The 20,398-nt window shown below is 43.7% G+C and overlaps 2 protein-coding genes across 6 annotated transcripts in view; one reads left to right on the plus strand and one right to left on the minus strand.

Moving 5' to 3' along the window:
- Positions 1-598: 598 nt before the first annotated feature.
- Positions 599-17,379, plus strand: armc2 (armadillo repeat containing 2). 2 transcript variants are annotated; one of them, XM_076755799.1, is made up of 18 exons: positions 599-779; positions 1,799-2,089; positions 2,198-2,270; positions 2,581-2,746; positions 3,426-3,549; positions 6,496-6,563; positions 7,288-7,395; positions 8,459-8,643; positions 8,761-8,863; positions 9,239-9,453; positions 10,251-10,396; positions 11,573-11,672; positions 12,790-13,120; positions 14,853-14,975; positions 15,101-15,214; positions 15,606-15,738; positions 16,406-16,560; positions 16,826-17,379. In XM_076755799.1, the coding sequence occupies exons 2-18, from the start codon at positions 1,872-1,874 to the stop codon at positions 16,963-16,965; spliced, it is 2,502 nt and encodes an 833-aa protein (XP_076611914.1). In that variant the 5' UTR covers positions 599-779; positions 1,799-1,871; the 3' UTR covers positions 16,966-17,379. The 2 variants fall into 2 exon arrangements, 1 of the variants encoding a protein (XP_076611914.1); XR_013078490.1 differs by having other exon boundaries at positions 669-779; positions 15,606-15,706.
- Positions 17,292-20,398, minus strand: part of sesn1 (sestrin 1) — a 52,941-nt gene continuing 49,834 nt past the window's right edge. For 2 of the 4 annotated variants that reach the window (XM_076755800.1, XM_076755802.1), the window contains one exon: positions 17,292-20,362. In XM_076755800.1, the coding sequence (XP_076611915.1) occupies positions 20,276-20,362 (87 nt within the window). In that variant the 3' untranslated portion in view covers positions 17,292-20,275. The remainder of the gene's footprint in view (positions 20,363-20,398) is intronic. The other 2 variants (XM_076755801.1, XM_076755803.1) reach the window with 1 other exon arrangement.

Consider the following 20,398-nt stretch of genomic DNA (forward strand, 5'->3'; position numbering starts at 1 on the left):
GATCACAGTGGAAATAACTTACTTCATGTACAATTCTGAGGCACTTGTACTTTCCTTGAGTATTTCCATTTTATGTTACTTCATACAGCTAAAAACACTGTACTTGAACACCACTGCGTTTATTTGATACCTATAGTTACTTTGCAAATTCTGATCATTAACACAAAATATAAATCAACTGACAGATTATGATGCGTTACTGTCGGTGAAGCTAGCCAGTAGCATAATGCACAACGTTACCAGCTGTGACGAACACATTAATGCATCACTAATTATAATTCAGTAAGCTAATTTATATGATTCTAAAGTGGGACATTCAGCAAATCAAGTACTTTGTTATGCATGACTTGTAAAACTTTAGTAAATATCCGTTATTTTACACCGTATTGCTGCTTTTACTTAAGTAAAATATTTGAATGCTTCTTCCATCACTGTCTACAGAGTCTATGTTCATTAGGACGATTAGTAAAACATCTTATATGAACGAATTTGCTAGAAATAAAGTCAATATTCTTACTATTTCCGGCGCGGAGCTGAAGTTTGCGTCCAACCTCCTCAACTGTTAAACGCGCGTCCCCGTTTCGCGCGAGCCTGCCCTGAAGTGAAGCTCGTGCGCGTGTGCTCCTCCAGCTCGCTTGCTGCAAGCTGGAAAACTTGACAGTTTTCCACAAATGTCAGGTGTCATGATTGTTTTAGGTTTGTCTATGGGAGAAGATTTTATAATTTAGGATGATAAGTGTCCGTCCTGTCACCCGCTGAGGATTTCACCTGTGTTACCGGTAAGTTTTCTACTTGTTTTTTTACTGTCCGTTTGGTGGACACGCTGCCATTCATACCCAGCTCTCTGCAGATGTTTCCCGCCTCTCACCACCTCTCCGTCTCCGTCTGGTAAACATCGGTGGCGTTTACTACCAAAGTTTTCAGTTGATCTTATGAGATAATAAAGAGTTAAGTCGCCTCCTTAAGTTCCAGGGTCGGTCGTTTTGTTTCTTGGGTTTGTTGTCCAAGGCACCACGGCGGCATTTTGGTCACCATGGAGACGGAGCGTGAACGCGCAGAGGTGGAGGTGGAGTTACTCCGTCAGTAAACAAACTAAAAGCAGTGTCTCTGCTGCCTTATAATATAATATGATATAATTTAACATATCAGACACTGTGTGAACAGCCGGTGAAATACTGTCCTGCCATCAACAGTGAAGTGAAGCTGATTATATTTTCTAAAGTACCACAACTGGGAATGATTTTAAAGTACTTGTTCTTTACTTGAGTACTCTTATGCTACGTTATATTTTTTTACTTCACCACATTTCAGAGCGAAATGTACTTTTTACTCTACTGCTTTCACCTAGTTGTAGTGAATGGTCACTATTTTCTAACTTTTCATGGACTAAGTTAATTACTTAATCAATTTGTTGAGAAAATAATCAGCAGATTAATTCATAATGGCAGTAATATTTATTAGCAGCTCCAAATGCAATCATGTAGTCAATATTATAACACTCACAGGAGCTATTCTTCTGCATAATCAATACTTTTACTTTTAATACTTTAGGTACATTTTACTTTTACTTAAATAAGGTTGACTTCAGGACTTTTACTTGTCATGGAGTCATTTTACATTGTAGTGTTTCTACTTTTACTTCAGTAAAGGGCCTGTATAAGTCTTTCTCCATTGTTTGCTGTGTTTCAAATGTTATGCAGTGCACGCTCAGATGCATTTCACATCTACGGTTCATTTTCTGTTGTGGCATTATCCTATTGTTGTTTTGTTTTGTTGTATTTCCAACTGCCTCCCACAGTGAGACACCCTTAACCACTCACATAATGACATCAAACCAGTGACGTCATCTGCAGACTGTCATACAGGCCTCAATGGCCTCTATAGAGAGAAAACACGAGACTCGCAGCCCGTTCGTTCCACGGCGAAACTCTTTGGGGAAAACAAGTGCAGAAATTGTCAGTGAAGCCCGACAGTCCCTGCGAGTCCAGTCTACCCAGCGGCCATTCACTCCCAGAGATGGACACAGGCAGCTGTTTGGAAAAAGCTCTGCTGGTGCAGACCGTGACAACAGGCCTCCATCGTCCTTTAGGTCAGTCTCAAACTCCACTGAAGTTTCCTTCCTGTTGTCAGCTTCTGAGATCAACTGTGGATCTCATGTAACTTATAGAAGAAATGAGCCGTTCTTTTCGCTTTTCAGTCTTCATGCTCAAAATTTTGATGCGCCCGACTCCAGGCCAGGTTCAGGGACTCGCCTCTCTCCTCTGGACCATGTAAGCTCTCTCTCCTCCAGTTTAAATAGTATTTCAGGTTCAAATTAAGGTGTTATTTCTTGTAAGCTTAAGTTCATATTTGCATATTTTAATGTTATGAGTCTAACCACGAAAATGGAAAAACAGGATAAGGAGTATACACGCCTCTGTGCGCCACCGTGAAAGCTTATCTGGCTTAAATAAATGGAATTATAATGTTAATATATGAGATCAGAAATATGAATACATATAAATGCTTTCATTGGTGGATTCAAATTCTGGGTCATTGTTCACACCATCATATGCCACTAATATGTTTGTGTGGTACCAGAAGCCAAAGTTTCCAGTTCCCTGCAATGCTGAGGACCCATTCAAGGCCTATCCCAAACCCCCCACCGACCCACTGGAACTGAAGAGGGGGTTGGCAGGGGCACGGGCACGCCTCCTCAGGGCTGGATCTCTCACCACGTTGCCTCCTGTGGAGGGACACACAGATGGTAAGGAAGGAAAAAAACACTGATGCAGTTGATGGATAGAGGGAGAAGAGATGGTGGATAAAAGAGAGAGGAAAGAGTGTAAAGTTCTTGAATATATGACGTATAGGAAAGTAATTATTGTTAGGTAATCATCTGTGTTGTGCTTATATTAAAATGCTAATGACAGAAGGTATTAGGTGGTGCATTTGTTAAACAGGTAAAAAAAAAAAAGATGAAGGAAGAAGCGAGCACACATTTATTTCACCCACTGCATCGCTGTAAATCTCTGCAGACATTAGTGCGAGAGCAGTTTTCTCAAAGGGAAATGAATGGAGCCATTCACATGCTGGCATTATACCTGATTTACAGTCTCTGTTGTTCAGCTGGGTGAAAAACGTAATTTACTGCTGCCGTTTTGAGTGGAAAATTAGTACTTTCTCTCTCTCTCTCACTCTCTCTCTCCAGCCTTTTCTTGTGAATCTGCTCTTTGGAGAAATAAAACAGACGATGAGGATGTTCAAAAGTTGTGACTGAATTTGGAAATCTTTGAACTGAATACGCGTGCAGCATGTGAATGTGTACAAACTGACACTTGTGCTTGTAGCTTGTGAAAGAAGTAGAAACGTTACTGCAGCACACTGCAGTACTGTAAATACTGTAAATACAGTAACTTCTTGTCACATCCTTTCTGCGGGTTTAGTGAAAGAGAGATTGAACCCAGGCCCAGAACAAAAGCAGCCGTCAGCTGAACGACTCAGTGCAGACCACACCGGGGTCCCCTGTGGTCCCCATAAACCTGGCCCACGCAGAACAGCCAGTGAAAGGTACGCTTTCTATCCCTCTGTTTGGCTGTCCTTCTCTCACGTCCACGCCCCCACCCTCTCCTGCTCTCTCTTTTTGACTGAAGTGAAAGTACGACAATGAGTCAAAGATTTATAAGCACTCAAAGGATGCACTTGATGGAGTTGATTGTGCCTTTCATCAAATCCTCCTCTGCCTCCTCCTTTCTTTCTTGCCTCTCTCTTTGCCCCAGTATGTCAAAGTCATAGAGTTTCTAATGTCTCTTTGTGTTCCTGTTTTGGCCCATAACTTGTCCAGACTACTGGGAGGAGAAAACTCTAACAGGAAATACCTCAGTAAGGCAGACGCCATTATAATTGTGTTTTGTTTTGCGCTTGAATGATCCAAACGTTAATAAAAATGAAAACACAGGCCTGGACACTACAATCAGTCTCACGAGAAGCTCAAATCAAGACTAAGTTGCTTGTGTTTCAGACTTTTTTACTTATTATCCCTTGAACACAAACAACATCCTGATATTCCATTTGTCACTCAAACTCTTCAATTATGCATGTAAATAAGGATTTTTTTTCCTTTAATTACAACTATATTACTCATGAACGTTGTCCAAAAGCAAAAGGCTTTCAAAGCAATGATTTGCTTGATCCCGAGCCAAAACCTTTTAGATACATTCAGGATTCATACCAGCTCTGACAGCTGAATATATGAAGCCTGTTAGACCAGCAAAGGTGTCACCAGCTAAAAGATCGAACAAATTCTTCAACTTGAGACACTCGACCCCGTTTTAAACCCTCGTATATTTTACTGTACACTGTATCTTGGTCAGAGTTAAATCCAGCTTCTTGGCAAGCTTCATTCCCAATGAAACCGCCTCAATCTGTCATTACTATCACGTGTCAGCTTTTACACCTTCACAGTGCGAAGAGGCTAAAAGCTCGACTTTTTTCCGCTGACCTCATCAGCTGAGTGCGAGCAGAGGGCCATAATTCTGGTCGTGAGGTCGGGGGCTGTCGTTGCAATCCATCCGCCTATCGATTGGGTGGGGCAGCTGGGGCTGTAGAACGGGGACAGACCATAAAACACTTTTACAGGAAATCTGGGCTATCGCCGGCAGCGCAGCCTCTTCACCTCCTCCCTCACGTGCCAAGCTCACACACAATGTTTGCATAACTTGTTGCTGACAAAAAGAGGTCCCAAGAGATGAGGCTGTGGCCAATTTATGATTTAAGAGGATAAGATTAAACGCTCCCCCTTCTTGATTAGTGTTAGGGCAGAGTTTTTGAAGTACTGTTCCTCAGTGCTGCAGTGAGCCACATAAAAGGTGCACTAGATAGAGGCAAACAGAGTGAAAATCACAGAGATAGTCAAGCCATAAGTACACTGACTGCAAGTGGAAATAGACACAGCATGACAGATTAATGTGATGAGTTGGATGAGATATAAAGATAGGGGAGATTAGACATCCACTAGGTTCTTTTTCTCCAATAAGCTGGAGCTTTATAGCTCCAAATGGCTCTCTATTAGATTTGGGTACCCATCTGGGCAAGGCTGGCAGCAGCATGTGTTGTGACTGCAGTGCACTGGCCAGGCCTAAGACAGGGATGAGGTCATGTCTCAGAGAATGCCGTATCACACAAAGAGGCCTTATTATCAGGCTCTTAATCCTATCATACAGAGCCAAAGCCCCCTCTCTGACATTCACTGCAACATGCATCGGCCAGCGCTCCCTGCTGCACATGCCCCGCGTGCCAGCTTATACCACTCGCTAAATCTCCATCGAAGCGAAAGTGCGCTCTACAGTAGCACCCACGTTCTGTATGTCACATGTTCTGTATGTCTGTATGTCTTCCGGTGATGCTCCAATGGAATGGAGAGGAGAGATTTTCTTTAATTCGACGGTCAATTTCTGTCTCATACCCGTCAGCAAGACCGTGACATAAAGCTCACTTGAGCATAAAAATTAAAGAAATGTTCCCTCCTGAGAGCCTTTTGTCTTATTGTCACTGCAGAAGCTTCAGACGGCCTTGATAACAAAATTATGTTTGTCCTGGGCAGGAATAATTACACTTTTCTATATTTTCCAAGGTTGTTTCGCTCTTTTGTGTGAGATCTGTTGAGTAATCTTTACAGAGGCGATTAGGATGACTCAACATGCTGCTTGTGTTTGTATCGATTCATTAATTATTTTCTCAGCTGGTCACACAGCAGTTAGTCATAACACACACTACCTGTAATGTTTCACAGAAATTACTGTAGCACCAAGGCGTTTTCTTTGTGTGCGAGAGGAAAAGTGCAGGCTTGACAGCGACATGCAGAGAGTGAGATGCAGCAGTGACATGGCGAGGGCAAGCCACAACACAGCGCAGAATGACAAGGGGCGTGTTTTTGGAAGAACTTAACAGTTACTGCACAGAGGTGGCAAGACTGTGGAAACGGCTAACAGTGACGAGGCATGAACAGCGCTACCCAGACTGCCCACAAAGCGTCTTAGTTCCTGTCTGTTGGGGATTGCTGTTTGTGATGCACAACGGCACAAAAGCTCCACACAGACACAAAGACTCACACGCACACAGAAACTTACATGCAGTCACACACAGACAAGCGCACTCATGTATCTGCATGAGCACTAATGCACATGCACAGACGTGCACGCACATTACAGATAAGAGCACCTGCACACAAGTTTCAACCTCTGCTGCAAGAGGGACACCTAGTGGCACCGGATGAAAATACACTTTGACAGGATATAAAGTCAGCAACTTTTCATGGAGATGCCACAACAATCCATCCTTTCAATATTTTGGTATTTTTCTATTATTTTATTCCTCGAATTCGCAAAGTTAGATTGAGCCAGTCAGTCAAACAAGACTAAACAGGTGGGTAGTCACACAGCAAAATCTCCCCAATCTCATCTTCAAAATCTGACATAACCAGACTCTTTGTGTTTTTGTGTTTCTTTGTGCCAACAGTAGAATAAAGCAGCCTGGTGATGACTCAGGAGTCAGACCCACAGAGTGCAGAGCAGGACAGAGAACAGGTTTGTCCAGATACATTCAATGAACCTCGCTGCTATCCTCCTACACATTCAACATGAATAGTACATTTTGTACTGTATTTAAACTGGAAACGTAGCTGAAACTTTTCCTAACGCACCACTCAACCACTCAGTGATTCTACTTAAAAAGTAACTTATTTTGTAAGATACCTAAAACAAAACTCATATCAGCTCAAGTATGCCTTAAAATAATACAACTTCAGCCCAAAAATAGTGTTTTAGCAGCAGCACACCTCTCTCCCAGTAACTGAACACCCTTTCCTGAGTGTCAAACTTTGATTGGGGTGTTGTTGCTAAGGGCCTATTTTCCACCATGAGAGGCAGCCAGCCAATAGCTGAGAGAGCTGTTGGTTTGGGCAACCACAGTTTCCTGCATCACACCAAGCAAGGGGGTATGCAAATGTCGACAAAAAAAACCGGCGCATAATGTGTGAGAGACTGTAGACATTTGCCTTTACAAAGGCATGCCCACGTGTTTTGATCACACATGCACACACTCACATGCCCATACGCCGACTATTTCACATGAGCACAGACAGAAATCAGGGGAAGTGTAGCTGTAGATGGTGACCTTTCATTGTGGCATCAAACTTCCTGCCGTTTTATTTTAAGACAGTGAACTTGTGAACCATGCTTGCCACTCATGTTCGCCGTCTGGGTTTGGAGGTGGTAATTGGCTAACTGCATTTCTCTCCGCGCATTTCAGAGCTGGGGAATGGAGGCGACGCCACGAGCTCAGACGAGGATGCAGAGTCATTGGTGTGGAATAATATGATTGCTCCTCTTCTCCAACAGCTAGAGAGCGTGGCTGCAGGTAGTGTGAGCAATGCAAAAGTGCAAGCATACAATTAGTGTGTACATCAGCGCATTGTGACCCAAAGAATATAGAGTCTCTGTCACCTACTCCACTCACATGATCACTTTCAATGTGACATCTTTCATTTTGGGTTGAAGTCTCTGAAGCTAATCTAAAATGCAATGCAGTTGCAGTGATTCTGGTCTTATTTTATTAAAGGTAAGCTTCTATTATTTCTCTGTTTCCTTATTACATTTAATTTTGAACCAGCAGGCCAGGAAATAGAGCTTTAGCATTTGCAGATAGTCGTGCCCACAGCCTCACAAAATAAAAAAGCGCTGTCATTTCAACCGCTGAAGAAAGGCAAACAAAATAGTGTTATGTTTGGCATCCATACAGAATTGTCTTAGCCTGAAACTGCAGTCTGGCAGCCATGAAATGAAATCTATGGCTGTAAATATTTTAACACTATACAAATTTAATGGAAAATTCATTTGAAAGATAAATATTAAATATTTATTGTACCAAGTGCCTTCTGGCTCATGCATAAAACACCTTTTAGATTCAGTGGGAAATTGCAGTGAAGTGTTGAGTGTGAGGCCGGAGCCAACCTTTTTTAGAAAATGGCCAAACCCAGTTATTTATGCAAGGAAAACATTTATTTTACCTCAAAAACAAGGAAAAGACTCCACCCTTTCTCTTCCTCTGTGTCGTGATTGTAGCTGCCTGTTGCAGAAAGTGTTCCCTTGCAGCTGACCGTAGAAACTAAGAGCTGCTTCTTAGAAAAGGGAGGGGATGTTATTTTAGTGCTGCCAAATGTATTATTGATGTCGAGGATTTAACCTTAAGTTCCTCGTGCAAATAATAAAAGTACAACATGCAGCAGAGCTCAAGTATAAGGCACAACATACACAAAACATCACTCATCTGTATTTATATGGATGCACACTTGCCAACACATGCAAGTGGCTGTTTTCATTTTGGGATGTTTGTTTTCTCTGGCGATTTTTAACATTTTGTCCTCGACTTGACATGATTTTTTTTTTTTTTTTCTTCAATATCTGCTTTCCTGTGATGCCAGGCTGCTCTGAGGGCTCGGTGGACCGCCTGTGCGATTTGTGTGAGCGTCTCCATGGCACCTTGGCAGAAGCGGACATGCTTGGCCGACGCTGTAAGAGGAGGTCAGGGATACTTCGAACACTGTTCCGCCTCATCGACCTCAACTCTGCCCAGCTCAACCTGCACATCGCCAAGCTCTGCCTTGCTGTGAGTCATCTGTGTCTGTGCGGGTGTGTCAGCATGTTTGCCGCTAAGTCACCACCACAAAGGCATCCAGGGCACTTGAGCACTTAATACAAAAGTTTATTGCGTTTTTCTCTCCAGCTGTGCGTCAGTGGGAACAACCTGCTCAACATCTGTAAGCTCATCTTCCAGATCAGCCGCAGTGAAAGCAACGACGTCCTCTTCCAGAACAACTCTATCATAGGTGAATCCAACTGTAGGTGTGATCTATCTGAGGTGTCCTATTCTGTACCAGATCCTATGGTCTAACATATGTGCGAATACAAAACATTGTTTTACTGAGCCAGATTAAAGGAACGCAGTGATGAATGTTTGTCTTTATGTGTTTGTTGACTGATGTAGTTTTTCCCACTATGAGACAGAAATGTTTTTGTTGATGTCTGGTGTATAAGCTGCTGTGAGAACACGCTGTTCCCTGCAGGCCTGGAATGAATTTTTTGTCTTGCTGGTTTTTATCTGTGTGGTTCTATTTAATGCCATTGTTTGGAACCCCTTTACCAGGTCAGTACAGATTGGGTGCGCTACATAGATGTTAACATTTGATTTTTTATGCGTCTAGACTCGTTACTGGGCATTTTGAGCAATGAGGATGTGTCTACATCTGGAGAAGCTCTGCTGTACTGTGTGGGGACTCTGAAATTTCTCTCAGGAAACAGTGCAATCCTCAGACTGCTGCTGGACAAGAACTGCATGGGCGTGGCTCAGAAACTCATCCAGAGGCTCTGCACAGCAGGAGACACCAACTTCACTATGGCGGGGCACATCCTCGTGCAGGTGTGTCACAAGCTCAACACTGCTGGCAATGGTTGGGTCAAGTTTTAAAAGATATTTTAGAAAAGCTTTCAATAAATCATTTGATTTTTAATACACCTAGCTTTTTAAACCAATAGCTTTTGTATCACAGCTCGGGGAGAAACTTGAGCCATCTACCCCGGCTCACAAAACAATACACACAAGTTATACTAAGTCAATAGAAAGGCACACAATGATAAATCGTCTTCTTTATGTGTTTATTGGCTGATTTTCCCGTGATTACACAAAAATGTTTTTGTTTATGTCTGGCATATAAGTTCCACCAAGAGCATAATGTTCTCCGCCGGCCAAGCCGCTTCAGTCTAAAAACGCACTCTGCTTCACTCCTCCGAAAACAATTGCTGCTAACCGCATAAGTCAGCCCAAACAAACATCTTGTGCCAGCGCTTCATTTGATATCCAACGCAACTCATTATACTGTTAGAGGAGGGAAATAAGCAGACCGTGGCTTTTCCAGAACTTCCAGTGCTGCCGTGCGTTGGAAATTACTGTTTCCCCCTTGTGATAGAATGATTTATGTCCATACTGAATAGTTTCCGGTCGCCCTGCTGTATGGCGTCCTGTACAGGCCGGCAGCCAGCCTTAATGAGCATATGACCAACATAGTGTGCAAGCTACAATAGAGCCACACTGACACGCAATACTGACATAAATACAGTATAAATGCTGGCACACAGAAGGTACATTTGCATACTTTTGTTCTTGCAATCCAACACTCTCACCCCTCTTTCTCGCTGTCTGACCTCTGACCCCTGCAGCTGACAGCGACCCTGAGGAACCTCGCAGATCACCCTGACTCCCGTCCGCTCTTCATCTCCTTCTCCATGTTATCAGAGCTCTGTCTGGTGCTGCGCCATCACTGCAAAGACCAGGACATCTGCACCAACATTTCCAGAACATACAGGTATCACACATGCAGTACTATGACATTACTTTAAAATGACATGATGTCACACCTCACCTCCTTCATTTCTTCCTACTCCTCTCCACCGCTCACTAATGTAAACCATCATAACCTGTCGTCAGCTCAGTCAAAGCAGGCCATCATTCAGCTCTCACCCTCAGTTCTCTGCTTTCTCGTCTAACTCCAGCCGTCGCTCTCCTGCTAAATTCCCGGCTTTCTTTTTTTGTATTGCGTCTTTGTAGTTGGGTCTCACAAATCAAGAGTCTCCAGAGAAGCATAGCATCTGTCAGATGGGATTGATTATACATCTGTTTTTGTGTCTATACCATTATGAAACCTCTCACGGTAGGGAAACAGCTTATTTCTCTCTTGCTTGTTGCTGTAATCAATAGTTTTTAACTTTTTCAGCAGAGACTTCTGAATGTACAAATGAGTACAAAGGAAAACATGCAAAAAAGATGCTACTGCATGAACAGTTTAAAGTTCTTTTAGGGCCTTTTGCCTATTAAAAACAATTACATGTGGAAAAACAGTGTCAACATATTATTTATGTGCAAAAACCTGGAGCTAACAAAAGGGAGTAAAATAAAACACAGTTCCTTGTGTCAACTCGCTCACCCACAATCAGACGACTCAGAGTTAGACACCACACAGATAAACAGGTCTTTAGGCCAGGAAGGTGCTATTTAGTGACAAGCTCCTGGTAAATAAAATGCTACAAAGTGCCGACAGTTTACAGAAAGCATTTCCAAGACTAATCTGACATAGACTAAAACTTATTTGACTGTAATTGTAGCTGCTCTGGAAATACAAGTCAGCTTTCTAATGTTTACTGAGCGGCAGCCACTGCGGCCCAAAGTCACAGCTGAGGGATGATCGTGAATATTAAGGGTGTGACAGTAGTGAAGTCCAGTCATACTTCATAGGTGCCGGCTATACTCTTGGTGTCATGTTGAGATACGTGGAACAGCGGTTCAATATAAAACCAGACAATACAATGTGTTTTTCCCATATAAGATATCAAGCAAGGTAATAAAAGCATGAAAGGTAGATCCCCAGGCCAGGCTGACTGATCCATTAACCGTGTTGATTTAATATCTCCATATTTAGTCAGCATAGCGGTGCAGTCAGTGAGTGGTATGATCAGTGGTATTTGTTGTCCCCTCTCTCCCTCAGTAAACTCTCCTCTTACTCTGAGTGCCGCCTCGCTCTGGCCCAGACCCCAGACTGCTACCAACTATTTTTAGAACTGCTGAGCAAACATCACCAAAAACAGGTGAGTCCACCAGCCTCCTCTTGTTTGTGTGTGCTTGAGTCTGTGTGAAGAAGAGAGACGTGAAGACGAGCTTTGAAGTGCTCATGTAACTCCACTGAGCGTGTTTACCCTGAGAGCAAGTTGCTTGTGTACGTCAAGTCCAAGCACATTTCCAGGACATTGTGTCCATCTGCACGCCGTGTTCGTCTCTCGTTCTCTGCTGTGTTGCATGTGTGGGCGTGTGTTCAAATCATCCCAGGAGACGCTGAGTAAGTCAAGGAAAGGTGAGAAGGAAGGGAGGAGAAAAAGAAAAAAATAAAGGAGGTGAGCGTGACTAGAGACAAGATAGTGGAGGTGAGACAGAGGTGGAGGGGAGGAGTGATAAGAAGTAGGAGGAGAAGAAAATGGTGGGACACACACACACACACACACACACACACACAAACACACACTGGACAGTAAAATGTGTAATGACCATGTCTTCCAGGGACAGCCCGTCCTGTCCTGATATGAATGTCACGGTGCGTTCATGGGAGAAAAGAGTGTGTTCTCAGCTCACTTGCGCTCTTCATGTTATTTACTAAGCAGAGTCAAGATACAGGGGTGACGCACAGGGTGTCATTTGTGACCTCTTTTCTTGGTAAGGGAGCGATAACTCATTGAAAAGATAGGATGTAGTTACACTCAAGTCTGCACAGCCATGACGTCTCTCTGTGGCGTGTGTGGCGCTGAGAGCAGGCCCGCTGTGCTGCAGGTGGCTGTTGATCTTCAAATCTTAAATACAATCCCATGTTCAATGTTGACTGGTTTTCATTTTCCCATCAGAAACAGTGTCTTTCTCTCTGGGAAGATCTTTTTTTATTCAGAATAGTCCACTGTAAATGGTCAATATATACAGTATATACTGTATTTACTATAAGATTATTTTGATAATCAGTTCAAGCAGAATTGCCAAACATTTCCTTTTTCCAGCTTCTCAAAAGTGAGGACATTTTATGTTTTGTATCACTAATTGAACATATTAGGGTAACAGGCTGTTGAACAGACAAAACAAGACAAAAGTAATCTGCAGAATAATCTGCAAATAAACTAATTGTCAGATGCAGATTGACCACCACTGTCCACCTTTCTCCCACAGGACCTTGTCGTGCGCCTTCTTTTCACCCTCGGGAACCTCACAGCCAAAAGCGACGAGGCTCGGCTGCAGCTGTTTCATTGCAAGGGCTGCATGAACACACTCCTGCAGCTGTACGACAGCTACCAGCGCAGAGACGACTCACCGCACACACCCCCGCGGAAAGGTCCCTCTTCCCCCAGCAGGCCCTCTGCGCCTCCGGTGAGCGTGCAGGACGATGAGGACGTGCTGGTGAAGCTGGTCAGGGTGCTGGCAAACATGTGCATCCACCCGGCTGTGGGTCCAGCTCTGGCAAACAACACCACCTGCATTCAGCTGCTGATGGAGACACTCGGTGAGCATCCACCTCAAGTTAGTCAGTGTTTAACTAAATCATTTGTTAAGTGAAAGCAGGAGATAGTCAGTAGCAGATTTTGCAGCTGCAACATTTCTAGACGTGTCCTTTTCGCCCATCTTATGTCTCTGTCATACAAAGGAAGCAGTGTTTGTAAAATCTGAGTTCTGATAAGTTTAAAAATAGCTGTTTGCTGCGTTGTAAGTACAGTAAGTATCTGCTAGGCACCCGACCACTTCCCTTGTGCTGGGAACAAGACATGACTTTGGTCGAAAACACACTCCTCATTTGTCTGTTCATTCCATCGCTCGCTTTCCTCTCAGTGCTTTCTGTTCGATACGCAGCACATCCTCTTTGGTTTACTTGGTTTTTTTTCTTTGTTTGTTTTTTCTAAGTCTGACAGAGTGCAGCGCTTCACTGCACGAGCAGGATGTTCTGTCACATCTCACAGCCGACTTGGTTTACGTATGTGAAATTCTCCCATGTGGTTAGATGGTTTCGGGACAGGTTGAACTGATACACAGGTGGGGGCGAAACTCTCGATTTCTCCGCTGCCTGCCTCCGAGTTACACAGGGAGGGAAAATTAAATAAACAAAACAGAGGTCAAACTCAATCTCAAAAGACAGAGGGATGCGTGCTTGATGCCAGAGAGTAAGATGGGAAGTAAGTGACTGAAGATAGAAATATAAAACGTACGAATGAAGGAGACGGTGGAGTTGGTGCGACAGCTGGAAACAGAAAACAAAATCTCAGCAGAGGATGAAAGAGCAGAGCTGACTGATCGATGTCCTGTTTTGATCGAGCTCATGACAGACTGCGCTGCTTTACATTAAAGCGCTGTGAGGGAGGGGCACAACAAAGCGACATTTTCAGTCAGAACCAGAGACAGACTGCAGCGTGACACAGACGCTGGTTGACACCGACCGCAATATCCGCGATTTATGACCGAGCACACGACATCTGCTGCTATATCAGGAACAGACTCGGTTTCCAAGCCGCTCACGGTGTCATGGCTGCTTGGACTGGGTCACGCTGACCTTTGTATGCCAGCTCATGATCAAACCGACTACATCAGGCCAAAATTAACCACAGATCACAGTCACTTTTATGATAATGTCACGGCGTCACATCAGTGTGTCTGCGCTGTAATATGCAAAAAGGCTGACAATCCAGGGCGCTCACTGTGTCTCTGCATGTATTTATCTTCTTTACACTGTTTTTCATGTCTTTCACGTGTATCTGATTACATCTGCATTGCAAATGGGAATATGAAAAGACGACATCTTAATACCGCTCAGTTTACACAACCCATGTTGCAGCTGTTTTACGGATTAATAATCTACCATCACTTTATCATCTCATCAACATAAAAGTACGCCAACTTTCACCTGGATTCACCTGGTTAGCCATTATCAGAGAGGGAGAGCAGTTCAATTTGAGTGCATGTGTCAACACAACACAAGCTGCATTTGTAATTTCTCACTTAATGTTGAGACCAGTCACTGGGATATCGTCCCGTAAATGAACAGTGGGCAGCGCGCAGTGCGGATGCTCCCTCTGTTGGTTGAATTTTAAACAGGAGGATTTTTCAGGAAAGATCAGAAACATCAGCCTCAAGATCTCTGTTAAAAGTACATCTTAATTCAAGGTTGCTCTTAATGCTGATCATCAATGCTGGTCTTGTTTTTTTCTTTGTGTGTGCGCGTGTGTGTTTGTGTGGGGGTGACACAGAGCTGAGGTCCGTGCAAGAAAGCGAGGAGCTATTGGTGAATGTGGCTGCCACCATCAACAACCTGTCCTACTACCAGGGAGACAGCTCTGTGCTCAGAGACAGTCAACTCGCCGTCGCAAAGTGTACGAGATGAAGAGTAAAACCGCTGTTACTGTGTGTCTATTTGTTTTCCATTTTTCTGCTTCTGTTCAGTTCCTCTCTGCCTTCCACTCTCCCATTTCTCTCTTTTCCTCTGCTCATTCTTCAGTGACGTTGAAGTTGATGCTCAGCTCCAGCATGGACGCCGTGCTTGAGGCCACCCGTGTATATGGAAATTTGTCACAGTCCAAGGATGTACGGGACTTCATTAAACAAAACAAAGGTATACAGTATCATGGACACTAACACCAAAACACACACATCACAACACGAGACTGCACCTGTTCCTTTTTTTTTTTTTTTTTAAGTCACACACAGCTCTTTGCCATGTCAGAATCACAAGTGACCATCTCGTCCTGTGAAAGGACGGATAGATCATATCATCCAAGCACATAGCTGTACAGAAAACTGAGTACCTAGACACAGAATGTCCAGCACAGTACACACCTTGGCGTGCTGTTGTGTCATGTTTAGGCTGGACTTATCTGCAAGGCCAGCTACACTCAGTATAAACATGCCTGCTGACTCTGGTGATAGCGGTCGTCTTATCTCTGCCCTGCTTTGTCTTTGTCCGCTCCCTCACTCACTCCGTCATCTCTCTCTCTCTTCCTCAGTGCACCGGTTTATAGTGGCGCTGATTGACTCAAAAAGCACTGAAATGTGCTTTTCAGCCTGCGGGGTCCTCACCAACCTGGCCCTGGACCCTCCAAACAGGGTCAGTCTCTCACTAGAGGGGGCTTCTTCCAAGTAAGGACTGATGCACTTAGATAGTAAGAGTTTGTTCATGTGGTACATCTTTGATGCCAACCTAAGGTTACTAACTAGCAGACATATGAAGGTGCTGTCAATCTTCTCACGTACCTCTCAGCGAGTAGTCATCTATTTCCCATACAGGGGATCTGTTCCTTTAATAGCAACTGGCACTAAAGCTCTGTGTTTGGCAAATGTAGCATCCTCTTTGTAACCGAGTGTAAACAGTTTTTTAGAGGAAATATGGTCTTAATTTTGACAAACATGAGCATAACAACTCTACTGGCATCAACAAGATGCTACTAATCCTCTCAAACTAGATGTTATTTGTTCACAGTAGTTGCACAAAGTTATAATTACTCATTTGTCAATTTGGATTAATTTGTACATTTTAACATATGGGAGTAAATTCGGTGACCTTCTATCAGTTGTGTAAGCTGCTTACTTCCAAAAGTGAGCATTGCTTGAGCTTTTAAGTTTCACATGCGACCACGTGCACGTGCGTGCGTGCACACAACACACACACAGTCTTCTTTCAGATGTCAGTCCAATGAAGTGGAGCTAATGCCCACAAACCCGCCGGTCATGTGAATCCCTCTCCCTCGAGTCACACCATGTGTCCCTGTATGTGTATGCGTGCATGTGTTTGTGTGTGTTTGAGCAGGCTCGTGTACTGTCTGAAAGACTTGGGACCAGGTGATTGGCAGCTGGCGGGCCAGCTTTGTCAGGCGCTGTGGAACATGATCGGCGGCGGCGCAGAGAAGCTGCTGGACACACGGGAGAGGGACTCGCTGCTGGAGAGCCTCATTACATACTTGGGTTGGTTCACAGCGTCGTTACTAATCCTTACATAACAAGGGAGGGAGTCATGCTGGGTAGAACATGCTCTTATTCACATCACTGGCCCTCGGGGGAAAGGGAGGAACACACATACAGTATTCCCGCTATCATGAACATAATGCCTCCATGGTCACATTTGGGAGCTGCCTGAACACAACACCTGTCACTGAAGAGTATTCAAAGCCAACCTGAAACGTCTCACTGCTCACTCTCTCTCTCTCTGTCCACTCTTTTTAATTCTTAGACAAAGAAGAGGCCCTGAAGTGGATAGAAAATGAAGATATGAGGGACTTCCACAGAGCATGCTGGGAGTTAGAGTTCCTGCCTGTAGCTCAAAAACTGATGAAGACTCTCCAGCCTCAGCCTGACAAACAGGGACATTGAGTGAAGAGAATGTTGTAATAGCAATCTTAGCTTATGAAATGACCAGTTTTCTAATTGACTTTGGTCCCTTTGGGTGCCTTATCAATACCAACAGCTTTGTTTTTTACTGTCATTTATTAAATCTGTAACTTATTCACTATTTATGCACGTTAAGTCCCATAAAACTTGCAGAAGTCTGAATTTCTGGGTGTCCTCACACGTACAGGGAATTTAATACGAGCTCTTTGCACATTTATATAACAGACTTGATCTGTTTTGTAAGTACACTGTGTTGTAATGGTTCTTTTATGATCATGTAGTCTTGAAAACAGATTACAGACCCAGAATGTACCTCATAAGGAAATGTTTTTATTGTCTGTGAATTGTGTAACATTGAAACTTGTACACAATAAAGCAGAGGAGAGTGGAAAAACATTTTTTTGCTTTTCAAAGCTTTTATTGTTACACAGATATGGGGCCAGGCAGTGCTTACAAGTTACACCAAGTAGCCTAAAAGTACAGCATTTCAGAATCACATCGTTATTACATCGAAACAAATCAGAAACGGCACTTAATGTAAAAACCCTCTGTGTCAGATCCCCCAGTTTTCACACAGCAGTGACCTTAAAACAACCACAAGACGAGCTGATGTTTCAAAAACCCCTAAACAAACCATTAGCCGGAGCTAATAACACACATTGTTCTCTACACAGAATTTATCAGGTTGATATGAGCGACAGTTGAATGGCTGATCTCAGGGTTGCTTAATACATGTTTCCTATTCCATATACTGTCTGGGAAAGCCACTGAAAAGTGAAGGCAGTTTGGTCAGTGGGATAACACTGAGTTTCTCCTGGTGACTGTGAATTGACAGACAGGCCGCCGTGGCCTCGATGGGAAACACCCTGAAGTTCAGACAGATCACCGGGGAAGTGAAGGATTTTTCCCAGTGGAGGCAAACAGGAAAAAGAGGTATGGTGTCCCACATGGAATCCCCCCTCATCTCGATCCAAACGTCGGTCAGGAGCAAAGAGAAACCTGGACCACACCACAGGAACAGGGACCCTGTGAGTCATACAGTTCTCAAGTCTGTACAGTGAAATGAAATTCACATGAAAGTCCCTGGACCGTACTGATGGCAAACTGAACTATGGCCCTGAGTTCAGCTTCCTGTTGATGATGTCAGCTTTAGTATCAAAGAGCTGAGTGTACTTTGGAGCATGAGGTGATAGAACGACGCTTCAGGTCTTTTCATGAGTCATCTTTTGCATAAAACCATTCCAATGTGTTAATTATCACCGACTTTCTGACCTCCTACACTTGTGCAACCGAGCAGTGGAAGTGAGCTGATGGCGACACCGATTGTGCTATGACTGTTTGATTCCTGAATTGTGTCAGCCTCTCCACGTCGAATACAATCGCTTTGATGGAAAGCTATGAAATGTTTAGGAGAAAACTACGAATGATACACAACAATTCAATATCATACGTTTATTTTTTTTTTTCATCTTTTCCATATATTTTTATATAAAAAAAAGTGTCAGTAACTGACATCAGTTAGAAGTTTGAAAAAAAAAAAAACAACCTCCACTTCCTCTCAAACCACTTCCAAATGTACCATTCCTTTATGATCACCTTCCTCCTCAAGGTATCACTCATTCATCTGTCTGATTCTCTCGATCCACCCTCAGAAGAATGCAGTACTTAACTGGTTTTAGTAAACAAAAAACAAAAACAGCAGAGGTTTCACGCCTCTGTTCAAAATAAAAAAAAAAAAAAAAGCTGCTTTTGCACTGGTTAGACTTCCCCAGCAGGGAAATAAGCACAGCTACAACCTTTTGCGTTCGACAGCTATCGACCGCAGTCGGCCCTGTGTGGGCAAGCCGGGTCCCCGAGCAATGGGAACGCAGCAGCCCGGAAATAGTCTCTGCTCACCAAAGAGCACTTCTTATGTTTTCTAGAGGTATTCATTTACTGGTAAAATTCACAATCCAAAGCTTCGAAAGTGTTAGGGTGACCAGGCAGCTGGGATAAGCGGAAGACAGATAAGGTGTGGTTTAGGGCAACCGGAAGCAAATCCCTCCTGGAAAACCTGGTTTCTAACTTTCTTTTTGATTAACTTTTTTTTTTTTTTCCTCCCGCCCCCCCGTTACCAGAAAAATAAAGACATCATCATCAACAACAAATGATACACAGTTATCTCACAAAAACAGAGCTACAGCAGAAGCAAGAAGTCTTTCCTTCAAAGTGCCTCGCTTTTTTTTTTTTTTTGACACGTGAAATTCTACGACGAGCTTTTTCTCTCCGTCATTTCTGTGAACCACACACGCACGCGCACACACTGAACATCCACACCTCAGTCATCATGAATACAGAAGTCATCCACACCTGTACAGTCAAACTCAAAAAGGGCTCAGACAGTGTTCTTTTGAGTTTCTCTCCACACCTCTCTGCTTTTCACACACTCCTTGGATTAGCTTACATTGACATTTGAGATTTGGGATGGGGGGGGAGAGGACAAGAGGGAGGGGGGGTAATGCAGTGGATTTCTAATGGATAGGGGCTTAGGGGGTATAATGGGGTTCGGGTGATTTGGAGATCAATATGACCCCACTGAATACAACATGGGAGCAGCAGCATCAGCACGTATGCACACTGTGCTGGATAGTTCAGGCACACGTAAAAAAAAAAAAAAAAAAAAAAAACACAGCCCAAAGTCAATGCGTCCACCTCCAGTTACCACTACCAGCAACACATTGACGACGACATGCACTTCCCTTAATACAAAATGAAAAAGATATTAAAGAAACTAAACAAATATGACAGTGACGACAGAATCAAAGTGCAGACTGTTTCTTGCCGCACAGCTATCTGGGGATTTTCGGTGGGTCTTCACTCTACCAGGAGACAGAAGAGGCCGGTAACGAACGTCGCTGCGTGCTGGAATACTGAAACTCGTCCTGGATGCCTCTCTCAGGTGTCAGTGCTCGGGCCTGGCACAAAGCTCCAGGCAGAGCAGGAGTCTGCTCCAGGCCGCCCTCTCTTGGTCAGTTTTGGCACTGCAGGCAACATGAACCGAGTTTGTGTATCCACTTGTAGTTTGAGATGACTTTCTTCAACACTCCTTGCTTTCATTTTGTTCTGATCCTCTTCTCAACATCCATCCAACAAGCGCCGTCACAACCCAGGGCTCCTCGCATCTCTTCCACATTTTTTTGTTGAATCCCCCCTCCCCCCTTTGATTTTCTTTTTTCTTTTTCTACTTGAAGTGTCCCATAATGAGCAACAACAATGACAGTAAAAAGACAACGATAAAAACGCCAAAAGCACTTCATGTCATGTAGCGGGTGATCGCTCTCAGAGCGTATAACAGTTCTGCCTGCATTCGCGCTTCCATAAGAAGCAGATTAACGTGGACCTGCGGGAGAAAAGAGAGGGTTATTAAACACGGCGC

The sequence above is a fragment of the Chaetodon auriga genome, chromosome 18, assembly GCF_051107435.1.
Source record: "Chaetodon auriga isolate fChaAug3 chromosome 18, fChaAug3.hap1, whole genome shotgun sequence".
Lineage (NCBI taxonomy): Eukaryota > Metazoa > Chordata > Actinopteri > Chaetodontiformes > Chaetodontidae > Chaetodon > Chaetodon auriga.

Excerpts from the sequence above, each read along its gene's own strand:
- armc2 (XM_076755799.1), top strand. The coding sequence starts at position 1,872 with ATGGCCTCTATAGAGAGAAAACACGAGACTCGCAGCCCGTTCGTTCCA. Across the intron at positions 6,564-7,287 it reads CAGAGCAGGACAGAGAACAG|AGCTGGGGAATGGAGGCGAC; the intron begins GTTTGTCCAGAT and ends CGCGCATTTCAG. Across the intron at positions 16,561-16,825 it reads GAGCCTCATTACATACTTGG|ACAAAGAAGAGGCCCTGAAG; the intron begins GTTGGTTCACAG and ends TTTAATTCTTAG.